This window comes from Nilaparvata lugens, chromosome 1 (genome assembly GCF_014356525.2).
Source record: "Nilaparvata lugens isolate BPH chromosome 1, ASM1435652v1, whole genome shotgun sequence".
In the NCBI taxonomy this organism is placed as follows: domain Eukaryota; kingdom Metazoa; phylum Arthropoda; class Insecta; order Hemiptera; family Delphacidae; genus Nilaparvata; species Nilaparvata lugens.
In genome coordinates this window covers 79,051,374-79,067,630 of record NC_052504.1, presented here as the reverse complement: position 1 = coordinate 79,067,630, position 16,257 = coordinate 79,051,374, and the positions used below count along the sequence as shown (strand labels likewise).

At 33.7% G+C, this 16,257-nt stretch overlaps 1 protein-coding gene across 2 annotated transcripts in view; it reads left to right on the top strand.

Moving 5' to 3' along the window:
• The first annotated feature begins 2,789 nt into the window (after positions 1–2,789).
• Positions 2,790–16,257, top strand: part of LOC111059129 — a 35,904-nt gene continuing 22,436 nt past the window's right edge. Inside the window, exon 1 of one of the 2 annotated variants that reach the window (XM_039444318.1) lies at positions 2,790–3,089. In XM_039444318.1, coding sequence (XP_039300252.1) covers positions 3,017–3,089 — 73 coding nt within the window. In that variant the 5' untranslated portion in view covers positions 2,790–3,016. Of the gene's footprint in view, positions 3,090–4,611; positions 4,902–16,257 lie in introns of those variants that run through there. The other variant, XM_039444326.1, reaches the window with a different exon arrangement.

Below are 16,257 nucleotides of genomic sequence, written 5' to 3'. Positions count from 1 at the left end.
CGTTCTAGGATTGAAATCGAATTTCTGCAATACTTCCTCTTCAAAAGCAACATTTCGAACTGCTCGAGGCCTACCAGCAATTACCCTGTTCCGTTCAAATGAACCAACTTCTCTCAGCCGATTGTGAGTTCTTGTGAACACCTTGTCGGAAGGGAGACGGCGGTTTGGAAATGCAGCTGCATACATTCTTCTTGCTTCGGTCGCATTGCCAAGAGCTGCTCCATACATGAAGTGAATATCGGTGTACTCCAGCGAACTAAATTCCATTACAATAATTAAATATTGTGTAGAAGCAACGTAAGAAAATATTGAAACTGGAAATTTAAGATAGAAATAAGACCTAGGAAACGTGAGACTAAGAAATAGGAAGCACTACATCTGGTTCTTTACTTTTAATGAAACAACAATACTTTTACAAGACAACATTATCATCTGAAAACCATTGTAAAATCATCTGTTTGCCCATATGGAGCCATACCGAGTTTCAAAGCTTCATCTTAATACATCTGGAATTAAAAAATTAATATTGATCTTTAAATGGTGAAAAGTGGTCATGCATGCAGTACGAAAAAAATTAATTTCTCTGTTATTCTTCGACCAATCTTAATAAATTAGGTATCATTGGAATCGTGAAAAAATTTGCTAACTTTTTTGTCTCTTGTAAATTTTCTGTAAAATGGACGGTTTTCGAGATATTCGCCATCAAAAATTTAAATTGAGTAGTTTCTACTTGCACCAATAGTGCTGCTCACATCGAGTAGCGGCGGGCTGGCTCAATCTTCATATTACTTTATGATCTACTCACAGCTTCACTTCATGATCAAATTAGAAGTTCAGCGTGTTTTCAGCAATACGTGGAAATACACGTACAAATTTGAATGCTGCAGTGTCATAGGATAAAAGACTTTATTCAATAATCATGAAAGTTCACAAAATACACTTCTAGAGCATAACATGATTTCATCTTTCATTCCTCTTCCTTCCATTCGAAAACATCTTCTCATAACATTATGTTTCGTATTAGTGATCTCTCGCTAGTGTTGACATGATAATTATAATTATAATAATACTGAAAAATTATGTCGGTATGTGAATGACAAATGACAAGAAGTTGATAATTTTCATCTTAATAATTATTGAACAATAATATAAGACGTGAGCATTTACCTAAAATTTGAAAACATTTTTCACGACTTTAACGTTATGTATGAACACAACGTATTTGCTCTCGCAGAGATCATTTGAGGTCCAATGTAATGTTCAATATAATATAAGGTTCCCCTTACAAGAGCATCTGATTGTATAGTATCATTAAGTCAAGTTCGAACCGAATAAACCAAAGAAGCTTACTAATATAGAATAGAATAGAATTTTATTGGTCATAAAATATTCACATGAATACATGGACTTCGTCAATTTTTTTTAACACTAAGTAATTCAAAACAAACACAAAAACACTAAGATCAGTCAGTATCAGTACAATAAAATAACATGAATCACTTAAAACGATTCCAATCTATTCTAAAATAGTCATGTACGGTGTACAAACATTCATCAATTAACACTGCTTTCAATACTTTTTTAAATTGTGTGCATGTGAGTACTTTCAAGTGGTCAGGTGTGGAGTTATATAATTTGATAGATGTGAAGTGCCAGTTTCTTTGTGATTTGGTATGACTGTACAACGGAATTCTAAGTTTGTGTCTATTTATTGTAATTAAATTATGGAAGCTATTGGAATCATACTTATTCAAATTGCCTTGTACATAACATTTTTAAGACATATAACGACTAGCTAATAAGAAATAATAACATTTTAATGATTTGTGTTTTGTGTATCTTTTATAAGTTGATTTTTTCTTTTTCTTCTGTTATGAATCAATCAATGTTATATCGAATGGAAGAGTCCTTTCGAAGAGTTCAGGGCTGAACATTGCAAAACATGCTCAAATGTTCTCAAGTTCATTAGTCAGGATACCTTCCACCAACGTCTCTCCTGACGAGAGGTACCCACCCTATCATGAAGGCTGCTAGTCACTTCTCAGAACATAGCAATTTGATGTGATTCGATTCATTCCTCATGGTCTGTCCTAGATGCATCAATCCTAATTAATTTATGAGTTGTCAATATCTCAGTCTTCTTATTGTGAAGGATTCTGTAGTGAGGATACTTAGTCCATCCGTGATATAGTTCTTCTATGGGTCCACATCGAACGTAGTATCTCTTATAACTCGGATAATTTTTCTTCAAATATTGGAGAAATACTATATTCCTATTACAGTTTCCTCTACTCTATGATTGTGAACGTTGAGAGATATATTATAGTTCATATCATATTTTCTAAAAAAAATTCAAATCATTCATGCATTAATTAATATGCTTTTATTATTAATGAATACAAACTTCTTCAATTTGTTGCTGTTCTCCGAGTTTTCTAACGGGAATTTTCTATGGTTTTGATTCAACTGACATTCCGTAATTACTCTGCATAAAATTGAGAGTTTCATTCCTATTTTCGTCTTAAATTGTATGATGAAAGGAGGTGAAATACAATATGGCAGGTGAGATGTGAAGACTGAGGAGACATTCGAACGTCTGGGAGGTGCTGATGATTGAAAGGAATTTCGCATAAAGGATCTGGCCCTGTTCGAAGTTTGAGGAAACCGAGCTCACAACCAAACTAGATGATTGTGGAGATGTTTTGTCAGAGAGGAATTGTGGATGGGAGGGTGGTGAGGGAGAGGAAGAGGGGTGCACATGCGCTGTGGAAGAGATAAGGGCGCGGAATTGTTCAGTTGACGGCCGCTCACTGACGCGAATGGTAATGCACTTCTTCTCCGAGAAAAGTGGAAAACTTTTTGAATTATAGTACAATTTCCTTTTCGAACAATCTTCTTCATATTTCTGTGCTCGTAAGGTGTCAAAAATAAATTTGAGTGGTATGTGAGAAAAATATCAGTCAACTGATTGATCATTTTTTGCAGTATTGAACAAGTAGTGTACACTCCAACAGCAATGGTTTCATCGACTGCAGGGAATACCATTACTTATCTCTTTTTTTACTTCACTTGCTTACTTGGAAATCATGGTGAGAGTTCTTTTACATAATATTTTGTTCCAGTGTTTGATAGAATAAGTTACTGTAATAGAATAAAAGTATGAGAGTTATAGTGAAAAATAGTATGAATTTAGGTTTTTTAAAAGAATTTTTATGTGTAGACTGATACGGTTTTGGAGAGAACGAGTATTGTGATAAGTTACTCTGAATGACGGATAACAGGCGTATAATGTTCATTGTGATATCTTTATTAATAAACATTCTTGATCCATATTAGTAAGGGTGGAGTTTTTTAGTGATTCGAGGAGAACATGAGAAATGATCCTCTATCTTTATGAAATATTCGGCTTTACCCTTGCAAATGTCCTGATTTTGAAAAGGAATAGACAAGTTTGATTGATATTTATCCAATGTGGAGCATGAATACATTATATAAACGATTATGAGTTTATTTCCATGTCACTTTTCCATGTCACAGAATAACCCTTCAAGAATATATTCCACTGATAATCTAAAATTTAACATTTTTTGACTTACATCAATTTTCCTCTCACCGACTGATTTAGGCTCAAGAAAAATATCCAAGAATTTGGTTATTGTTATAACATTTTGTGATCAAATTTTCTTACCGAATTCATCCAAAGAAATCACAAGTCCGTTCTATTACAGCACTACTTTTCTACACTCACTGTATTTACTATAAAATGAAAACCATAGATGAAATAGCCTACAGTTTATGATAATATAGGTCTCCATAGAGATTCTGCTATACTCGTAGCAACTATTGAGCTTCTAATAAACGTTTCATTTTGGAAAATTATAGTTTAAAGAAACGTTATAGAATAATTTTAAGTGGCAATGTCAAAGTGGAGATCGATCTTGACATTATTTTTCGCCAGGGATTGGGGAAGAATTTGGACAATCAAAATGAAAATTGACCTCATCTTTTTACACAATATGATTATGTTTCAAATGAAGGTGCTCTATTTATTAGGCGTAAACTATTTGTCGAATCACAACTTCAATATCCTATCACAGTTTCCTCTACTCTATGATTGTGAACGTTGAGAGATATATTATAGTTCATATTATATTTTCTAAAAAAAATTCAAATCATTCATGCATTAATTAATATGCTTTTATTATTAATGAATACAAACTTCTTCAATTTGTTGCTGTTCTCCGAGTTTTCTAACGGGAATTTTCTATGGTTTTGATTCAACTGACATTCCGTAATTACTCTGCATAAAATTGAGAGTTTCATTCCTATTTTCGTCTTAAATTGTATGATGAAAGGAGGTGAAATACAATATGGCAGGTGAGATGTGAAGACTGAGAGACATTCGAACGTCTGGGAGGTGCTGATGATTGAAAGGAATTTCGCATAAAGGATCTGGCCCTGTTCGAAGTTTGAGGAAACCGAGCTCACAAACCAAACTAGATGATTGTGGAGATGTTTTGTCAGAGAGGAATTGTGGATGGGAGGGTGGTGAGGGAGAGGAAGAGGGGTGCACATGCGCTGTGGAAGAGATAAGGGCGCGGAATTGTTCAGTTGACGGCCGCTCACTGACGCGAATGGTAATGCACTTCTTCTCCGAGAAAAGTGGAAAACTTTTTGAATTATAGTACAATTTCCTTTTTGAACAATCTTCTTCATATTTCTGTGCTTGTAAGGTGTCAAAAATAAATTTGAGTGGTATGTGAGAAAAATATCAGTCAACTGATTGATCATTTTTTGCAGTATTGAACAAGTAGTGTACACTCCAACAGCAATGGTTTCATCGACTGCAGGGAATACCATTACTTATCTCTTTTTTTACTTCACTTGCTTACTTGGAAATGGTGAGAGTTCTTTTACATAAATTTTTGTTTCAGTGTTTGATAGAATAAGTTAATAGAATAGAAATATGAGAGTTATAGTGAAGAATAGTATGAATTTAGGCTTTTTTAAAAGAATTTTTATGTGAAGACTGATACGGTTTTGGAGAGAACGAGTATTGTGATAAATTACTCTGAATGACGGATAACAGGCGTATAATGTTTCATTGTGATATCTTTACTAATAAATATTCTTGATCTATATTAGTAAGGGTAGATTTTCTTAATGATTCGAGGAGAACATGAGAAATGTTCCTCTATCTATATGTAATATTCGGCTTTACCCTTGCAAATGTCCTGATTTTAAAAAGGAATAGACAAGTTTAATTGATATTTATCCAATGTGGAGCATGAATACATTATATAAACGATTATGAGTTTATTTCCATGTCACTTTTCCATGTCACAGAATAACCCTTCTAGAATATATTCCACTGATAATTCAAAATTTAACATTTTTTGACTTACATCAATTTTCCTCTCACCGACTGATTTAGGCTCAAGAAAAATATCCAAGAATTTGGTTTTTGTTATAACATTTTGTGATCAATTTTCTTACCGAATTCATCCAAAGAAATCACAAGTCCGTTCTATTACAGCACTACTTTTCTACACTCACTGTATTTACTATAAAATGAAAACCATAGATGAAATAGCCTACAGTTTATGATAATATAGGTCTCCATAAAGATTCTGCTATACTCGTAGCAACTATTGGGCTTCTAATAAACGTTTCATTTTGGAAAATTATAGTTTAAAGAAACGTTATAGAATAATTTTAAGTGGCAATGTCAAAGTGGAGATCGATCTTGACATTATTTTTCGCCAGGGATTGGGGGAGAATTTGGACAATCAGAATGGAAATTGACCTCATCTTTTTACCCAATATGATTATGTTTCAAATGAAGGTGCTCTATTTATAAGGAGTAATTTATTTGTCGAATCACAACTTCAATATCCTATCACAGTACTGGTCATTAGTTTTGTTTTAAATTAGTGTGCCCTTTTTTAACTCTCGCCTCAATATAATAATATAATAAATGCTCATGCATAGTGCTAAAATAGGCATCATCAGCAACAATAAGTATTATACTATTCAATGAAGTACAGTACATACAATTTCAATACAAATGCATGTCTTCATTTAACCTCCAAGATTTATTTGAAATTTATTTTTTTTGTATCATGTTCACTAGGAAATGAATTATTTTAAAAAGCTACAACTTTTAAATGTTGAATAAGAATGTATTCTCTTATACAATATGTCCATGAACTCGGAATTTCAAAAATTCAGAAGCAAAAAAACCCAGCAGTTTGCGTCCCGCGTCCTGCCGATTGATCACGTGATTCCAGACGTTCCCGGAGGTTACGGATTGTCAAGATTAATATCATGTAACATTGCGCATGAATTTTCCTTCGGTTGGCATCCTAAATCTAGTGTTTATGGTAGTTGAGCAGAAAATGCTATTAAAAAAAAACAAACAAATAAATCCAAGATAGTAGTAAAATCAGAAAACTGTGCGGAGGCCAAGAAACATCTCCAAACCGGAGATCACGTTTCTAGGGAAAGCATTTCAGACATTCTCAATCAAAATCTGAAAAGTGTGTTGTGTATTCACCTACTATGTAAACTAGCTGTTCAACCTATATAACATCCAGTATCACTAAAGGCGTGTTATAACGAAAAAAAAATTTTTTTTGAAAAACTTATTTCTTGTCAAGTAAATAGAGTGTGAGATTCTTATTCTGGTTTATGAGAAGTCATCACAACCTTGTGAGAGTACCGGTATCTCATTTGTGTGTTCATTTTTAATTCATCACAATATCACCTGTATTTTACTCTATTATTACAATATATAACAATTCATATATAAAAAATAATTCAACCTCAAACGATGTCAATTTCAATGTTAATTCATGAAATAGACTGTAGAGAATCAATAATAATCAGTGATTATCTTTAGCAAATATATTCAGTGAGATTCACTTCAAACTGATAGGATTGGTTGAATTAGAAGCATTATGTTATTTAAAAGGAATGCTAACAAACAGTATGAAGTAAATCTCCCTACAAATTTTTCAATCATTATTCTATTGAACTATGCATCGTTGCAATCGATGATTCTACGATACGAATTCAAACTCGAACAACTTCGATAGTTGAAATTACAGGTATTGGTAATCAAAAGACTCAGTTATTTTCGCGGTGCCTGATTTGAACTGGGTTCCTTCATATGACGGTTATTGCTAGACTACATCATTCCATCTTTATTAAATAATGCTACTATCGACCGAGCGAAGTGAGGTCTTAGATTCAAGTTGACGGTTTCGCATTTCTTTTTATGTTTATATGTTTATATTTATGTTCCGCATTTACAGCGAAACGCGGCAATAGATTTTGACTGAAAAAGACTAAGAAATTGTCAAAAAACCACTGATTTATTGATAATTAGATAGACAGTTTATCAGAGATTGACAATGGTGTAATAACCGAAACCGGTCTTTCTAATTATCATTAAATCAGTGGTTTTTTGACAATTTCGTAGTATTTTTCATTCAATATGAATAATTACCACAATATCAAATTCTCAACTACACAGAAAGCAATAGATTTTCATGAAATTTGACTGGTATGTTCCTCTTTGAATTTCGCGTCGACGTATACATACATAAGGTTTTATGAAATTTTGCATTTTAAGGATAATACAAAAGGAAAAGGAGTCTCCTTCTAACGCCAATTATATTACCGTAAAAATCAGACTTTAGAATTATTTATCATAAATCAGCTGTCAAGTGGACTATAATACTACCCGTTCAAAAACATCGAACATCTTGAAAATGTATCTTTCCATATTATACCAAATGTGTCTTTCCATAAGCTCAGGCCATGATTCTAGTTTGGAGTTTGGAGTTATTGATGGAAAACATTTCTTTTACATTTTTGTTTTTTAATCTGATGATTAAAATTGCAACAGATATTATTGAATAGAAATTGAATTCTAAAATCATAAAAAGTGAGAAATTAAGTTTGTAGGAAATCAGCATTATGGTAGTTTATTTTGTTAATTTCAATACACCGATTTTTCGCCAATACGACAACACAGAATGTTCTCTGATGGGTTGATTGGATTGGCGTATCGACGGCAGCAAGACCTGATAACAGCGCTAACACTCATATTCCAGGACGACACGTCACGGTACGATATGACAGAAAGCTCTATGTTTATTTAGGATATTTTCTAGACATTTTAAATTGATAAATTATTTATTAATTTTTGAGAAAACATAACAACAGGTCAATGTAACTTACAGAGCGCGAGGTCTACTGTTCACAGAACTACTATTATTGACAAAGCGAAGTGAGTTCTAAGATTCAAGTCGACGGTTTTGCATTTCTCTTTATGTTTATATGTCTAAATGTTCATATGTTCCGCATTTACGGAGAAACGCGGCAATACATTTTCATAAAATTTGACAGGTATAATCCTTTTTAAATTTCGCGTCGACGTATATACATATGAGGTTTTTTGAAATTTTGCTTTTTAAGGATAATATAAGGAAAAGTAGACTCCTTCTAACGCCAATATTACCGTAAAAATCAGACTATAGAATTATTCATCGTAAATCAGCTGTCGAGTGGACTATAATACTACCCGTTCAAAAACATCGAACATCTTGAAAATGTATCTTTCCATATACCAAATGTGTCTTTCCATAAGCTCAGGCCAAGATTCTAGTTTGGAGTTTGGAGTTATTGATGGAAAACATTTCTTTTACATTTTTGTTTTTTAATCTGATGATTAAAATTATTGCAACAGATATCATTGAATAGAAATTGAATTCTAAAATCATGAAAAGTGAGAAATGAAGTTTGTAGGAAATCAGCATTATGGTAGTTTATCTTGATAATTTCAACACACCGATTTTTCGCCAACACGATAACACAGAATGTTCTCTGATGGGTTGATTGGATTGGCGTATCGACGGCAGCAAGACCTGATAACAGCGCTAACACTCATATTCCGGGACGACACGTCACGGTACGATAGGACAGAAAGCTCAATGTTTATTTAGGATTTTTTCCAGACATTTTAAATTGATAAATTATTTATTAATTTTTGAGAAAACATAACAACAGGTCAATGTAACTTACAGAGCGCGAGGTCTACTGTTCACAGAACTACTAGTATCGACCGAGTGAAGTGAGTCCTAAGATTCAAGTCGACGGTTTTGTATTTCTCTTTATGTTTATATGTGTAAATGCTTATATGTTCCGCATTTACAGCGAAACGCGGCAATAGATTTTCATGAAATTTGACAGGTATGTTCCTTTTTGAATTTCGCGTCGACGTATACATAAGGATGAACAGTATAGGAGGAGGCTGTGGTTTACAACTGCGCGAGGTCTACTGTTCACAGAACTACTAGTAGTGGACATATAACAATTTTTCACTGTCATAGAGAAAAATACATCGAGAATATTATTCTCGCCCTATACCGTTGACATAGATAGCATTACCTCCCCTGTAATAAATGTCCCCTTCACCAGGATCGTACTTTTATGACTAATTCAACAGACATCCGTCGCCGAGTTGGATTGTATGTTTCTCATGACTCAGCTCATTACATTTCGGGGTAATTGGATTGACTAAGCTCACCAATATTGTCGAATTGACAAACTATCTGCGGATAGCAACTGCACTTTCCAGTAATTCCCACATTTTAAGTTGGGGCGTGACCCCATCGGGGTTGGGCTCCCCCACGTTGGGTCCATTCGGTCCCTTCAACTCTATCAACTCGACCCCTCCGATCGACACATTCCACTCCTGTCTTCTCCATTCAAGTTCAGTCTATAGAAGGGAGCACTGTATAATTTTCGAGAAAGGTACTCTCTTAACGAGCCGATCATTCAGCCAATTTAATGACGTCTATTTCGGGGAGAAACAATCATGATGGAAATAATGTTTTTAAGAGGACTCCATTTGTCGTTTCAAGGAGTAATTGAGTTTACTGGATACTTCATTCACTTCATTGACGGTAATTACTCTTTCATACTTCATCAAATAACGCCAGGTATGATTTTCCAAATACAGTATAAAATGATAAAAAAACATGCAACCCAGATGATAGCACTTTTGGGATTTTGGTTGCGCGACTTTTCGATCACTCTCTATAACTATCAAATACAATAATTAGAGCAATAGAAATAGAATCACCAGATACATTCTAATGAGAATTTATTATTGTAGTTTTATTATCATTTTATGTGTCCTACATGAAACAATAAATTGATCATTTTAATTTTAAAGGTAATAAAATTTTCAACTATTTATAATTCCACACCCTACTTAACAGCTCAAACATACTATTTTTCAGTACAGATTCAGGAGTTGATCAGTCAATCACAATAATTTGACTGAAAATCTGCATTCCTGTATGTCTTTCTGAATTGAAATTCACAGTTTGAACGTAAATTCGATTGAATTTTGAATATTGAGCTCGACGCAATACCTGAGCAATGCTGTATGATCAGAAATTGTGGTAAAACTCATTTTCCGTAAGAATTACGAGTGGAATCGTTCGTTTAATCGATAAAGTAAAATCGTAAGTTCATATATTTACACGTTTAAACGTAAAATCGAATGCTCAAATGCTTTGTTTAAATTAGTTTTACCACAGATGATGAAGTATTGATGCTACTTCACAAGTGATGGGATTTTATTATTTTTATAAATACTTTATTATATTAGCTCTATTATGAAAGTATGCTATTATTTTTATTGTAATAAGTGTTCTTTCAGCTCAATCGTTTGATAGATTGGCAACCTTCCTTCTAAGTCTGTCCATTGCTACTCTCTTCCATTGTATATAGTTTATAGCACCCAGATCCTTCGTCACATGTCTTAAATACTGTAGCCGGGGTCTCCCACGACCCCTTTGTAAATCAACTGTACCTTCCAGAATACTTGACGTGAATGCGTCGTGTCTTATTATGTGTCCAATCCAAGACTGTCGTCTGTCCATGAGAAAATTCAGAGATCTCTTTTCCACCGCCTTCTGGAATACCTCCTCATTCGTAAATCTGTCAGTCCATCTTATTTTGAGCATTCGCCTCCAATACCACACTTCAAAAGCATTTAGAGTCTTTCCAACTTGGTGTTTCAACTTACTTCATTGAAAATATTTCGTGCTTTTAGGTGATAATCGTTTCATTTCTGATCTTGGCATTAATCCATTGGAGTAGAAAGTGCTCTAGAAATTGTAGTGGAAGCATTGACTACTATTAATTATTAATGACGGTAAGCTTATATATAGAGTAAATTACAGGTGCTCCACATTCCCATGTAAATAAGTTGATTGTTAATTTGTAATTCAATTTGGTATTCATCAAATCCAAATTAGTCTGTGACCAGGATGATTTCCATAATTATTGTCAGTGATATGAACACTGAACAGTGAGGTGTTGTGTCTTGTGGTCTATTGTCTATTAAATGGCGCAAGCTGTCATTAATCTGGGACAACGTTGATTACTTCAAATAATTCGAGAGCAATCCACTTTCCTCCATTTGTGCAACAAAAGGAGGGAAATATCATACCGAAGTTGGAAATCCTTTAGAAGATGTGTATACGTATACGCATTTGAATCTATATATTATATAAAAGCGAAATGGCAGTCACTCACTCACTCGCAGAACTAAAAATCTACCGGACCAAAAACGTTCAAATTTGGTAGGTATGTTCAGTTGGCCCTTTAGAGGAGCACTAAGAAATCTTTTGGCGATATTTTAACTCTAACGGTGGTTTTTAAGGGTTTAAAGTTCTTTTAGCATGTATATTCTTCTTATTCCAATATCTTAAAATTTTAATTGAAATGTCCATACCATATGTTAATATAGAACTATAATCTAGAGAGAGTGCACCTCTTCGAAATAGTTGTTCTGGTAACTAAATTAAAAATTTTGTCAGGTTGGCATTAAGTTGAGTTGACTTTGTTAGGTTGGCACCAAGTTGAAGATTGAAATGCATTTATCCAGGACCTCCTAAATACCAATTTATCCAGTTAGCCAAAATTAGCGTTTTCTCAGCTTTTCTGCGTTTCCTCACCTTTTTCAATAATTGATGGAAATATATTTAAAAAATTCAGTACACAGGTTTAGCTGAGGTGGAAGAATTTTGTTCGCCAAAGATACGTCGATATAGTAACAGGTGTATTTCGAGATCAAATTGACATAATACGTTCAAATTCGGTACAGAGGTTCCGCTGAGGTCTTCATGCAGGCAAGCGAAGCGAGCCCGCTGATCTCATTTTGTACGATACAGTCGGGGGTACAGGGGGCAGAGCCCCCTGGCTAGACGGATAAAGCGAGCGAAGCGAGCCTGACGGCTAGTCTATATAATATATAAAAGCGAAATGGCACTCACTCACTCACTGACTGACTGACTGACTCACTCACTCACTCGCAGAACTGAAAATCTACCGGGCCAAAAACGTTCAAATTTGGTAGGTATGTTCAGTTGGCCCTTTAGAGGCGCACTAAGAAATCTTTTGGCAATATTTTAACTCTAATGGTGGTTTTTAAGGATTTAAAGTTCGTCTTTTAGCATGTATATTCCTCTTATTCTCTTAATTATAATTGAAAAAAGGCCATACCATATGTTAATATAGAACTATAATCTAGAGAGAGTACCTCTTCGAAACAGTTGTTAACTGGTAACTAAATTAATAATTTTGTCAGGTTGGCATTAAGTTGAGTTGACTTTGTTAGGTTGGCACCAAGTTGAAGATTGGAATGCATTTATCGCAGAAAAATTGATTGGGCACTGCTATTTCAATCAGAGCTATTCCTGGTAATATTATATTACTAGACGTCAGGCTCGCCTCGCTCGCCATATCCGTTTAGCCAGACGTTTAGTCTGTACCCCCGACTGGATCGTCTAAAATATGATAAAAATGCTCAAATGAAAAATACAGGCGAGCGAAGCGAGCCTGCTGATCTCATCCTTGAACAATGCAGTCGGGGGTCCATGGGGCGGAGCCCCCTGGCTAGACGGATATGGCGAGCGAAGCGAGCCTGACGGCTAATTATGTATATTGTGATTATCTAGTCTAGAACGTATAGCTTCTCTAAGATTCACTTTAGGCACTTTACTTTGTAAAGGACAAAAATAGCCATCTCAAAAGTATAGAAAGAATATCTTGGAGTTATTGAAAACACTTAATGATTTAAGAATAGTTTCATGTCTCTAAAAAGATTGAAGGTGACTTAATAAGTCGTTAATTTACTTGAAATTACTCATATTATCCAGGATACAAACAAGAGCATGCACCAAAGAGGCAATTGAATAATTCATTCGAATACGGTATCAGAAATAATTATCAGATAACATCAACTGTTTTATTAAACATTTTTTCCTCCACCTACTGTCTAAAGTACTTACGTAACTCCCTGAAACATAATACTAAAGTGTCACTTTTTCGCTCTCGGTAGTAAAAAATAGAAAAACTCCCTAGAGAGGAAAAGTGTCTACATTTAAATAACATTGGAAGAATCTCTATTTTAAAAACTTACATTGTAATAGGTAAGAAGGTCTAAGCTCAGGTGAGGAAGCATATAGAGTAGTCAGTCATTGAGCCAACGAAATTCAATACCTCAACCAGATTTGATCAACATATGAAACATGTGTTTGTATGCTAAAATTATTACAAACTTCATATCACTACACTAAAAAAATGTATAAATATTTTTATATTCCATGCTATTCAAAATACCAGCCAACGAATATTCCTTATTAACTAATCAAATTTGAAACGGGAACTTCATCATAGCTGTAGTTGTGGCGGCCATTGTTGTTACAACTTTTGCCGATAGAGAGTGCTGTCGGCGGAGAACTGTAATTACAAGCCAGCTGTTTCTGTTTACTTTTTAGATCAGTGAAGACCTCGGCTTCACCTCGGGCTTCAAACTTTCCCCCTCAGGGAGAAAAAACAGCACTTTTCACTCTAGATATACAAATAGCTATTGTTGAACCATATCATTGAAGCTTCAACCACAAGAATTGAAGTTTCAGCTCAATTAATTTTAAATCAGAATGGAATACAAATCATACAATGCACATTTTAATTAGTGTATTTCATTTGTGTGTCGATTAATTATCGAACATCAAACTTGCTCATTAATGTCCTACCATCAGTAATGCTCTTCAAACCCAACAAATGTATGGAGTGCTGATTTCTTCACTTATAAACTATTAATACTCGAATCAATTCCAATTGCAGTTGAAAATATTGAAAAATATTATTTTCGATGCCTAGAATATGTGAATATCTGTAGAAAGTGATAGGACAGACTGGTTACAAATTAGTATTGCTTTTAAATCTTAACACTTGTTGAACGAGCGTACGAGTTCCCAAATTCCTACTTAAACATGAGGTTTGAGTCGTTGTCCGTTTGGGGGTATGTATGTTCGACGTTAACCTTTGAATGCTTTCATCAATCAACTTCAAGTTCTCAACTCAAATTCTCCGAACAATTATACAGATTAGTTTGTTGGCCAACGTCATGTTTTTTGAGATTATTACAGGATAGCATTGATAGAGTATGAGAAAAAAATAGTGGTAATTATTTATCATTCCAAATGACAAATCAGATATCAGCTAAATTAAATTAGTAGCCTAATGTATTCTTGATCTATTTCTCTTGACTTTTCACTGCTTTCAAAAGAACAGCGGCATTTTATTTATTTATTTATTGGACAGAGCAAACAATACAAAAGTCGGGAAAGAAAAAACAGGCTATTGCCCGAAACTTCTTCTATTTCCTGATTTTGTCACAAATCGTCCAAATATTATGTAGGTTATGTCCACCTCAATTTCAACACCAAATCTTCAATCTGAAACTATAAATCAGAATGAAACAAAGAATACTAGAAAGAATACAAAGAATAGTTTTTAATTATTTTCATTTATATAAATAGAATTAGAAGAAAATATTATATTATGTATTTTAGTTTTTATTTTTCAAAATTATTGTACTGATTTGTTAAGTTCATTTACTTTTGTTTGTAAATTGTCAGTTTATGAATAAATTTCAATTTCAATTTCAATTTCAATTTCAAATTTAGATAGATTTAGAGCGAGTTCTCAAGACCAGATGGCTAGTTACTAGCTCACTTTTTCACTTGACATATATTATTTTCAACTTTACTTTACTTCACTTGTTCGTCAACTGTACATTAATACAACTATTATTATGAAGAGTGAAACTCTGATATTCATCCGTAAACTCTTCGTATATTAAAATACTTGAAAGTGAGTAGTCTGACGGATGATGATGAGTGTTATGATTATGATAAAATATACTTTCTAATCATGAATTGATGGCTTTCAAGGAAATTAGTTAATTGCTCATAAGTAGAACGTTCCATTATTCAATATAATTATTCAGTAAGCTGTTGCATTAAGAGGAATATCCCATGCATACCGAAATAATCCACTAATTCACTTGGACCTAATCACCTAATAGGATCTGAGCTACTTCATGATCAATTATTCTCTCTAATCTGTTGTTAAACATTCTATTTGCTTCAGCTCCTTTGTAATCAGATGAGTAGATTTTTCTGTGGGCCGATGAAGCTTACATTTAGATCTAAATAAGTCTCAACTTATTGAATTGACATTTGCTGAACGGAAACTTATAGGTTTTTAGATTTTAGAGTTAATACCTTATATAGAGTTATACCTTATACCTTGAAAGTACTTCGATGTCCGGTACTAATGTACTGGTAGTCTGAAAACTCCCATTGGTTAGGATAAGTTCCATGAGTTCATATCCTTGGGATGAGTATATTGATGATTGGATTGCATCCTAACCTGAATGTCCAGGAAAGAAGCTCCCCTTTGCTTTCAAAGATTAAAAGGATTACAGTAAATTCTACACTGCAGTAAATATATGGGTCAATTTTTTTTTGTTTTAATTGTATCTGAAGCCTGATAATTGGGAATCTAAATCAAACTTTGCATAGATGGGAATTTTTACAGATATGGCACTTGTGGCAGTTGATAGAACTTATCAATGACTATTTCAGGTATGAATTTGATCAAAATCGTTGGAGCCGTTTTCGAGAAAAACGCGAAAAACCCTGTTCTTGACAACATAGAATAGAATAGAATAGAAAATATATTTATTGATACAAGAAAAAACATAACATGACAATCAATCAATAATAATTTGATGATTACACAAATATATATATTATGACATGACCTGTTGGTCGTCTGCCAAGTTGAGCTATTTTATTGATTTGAAATAGACATGCAAGT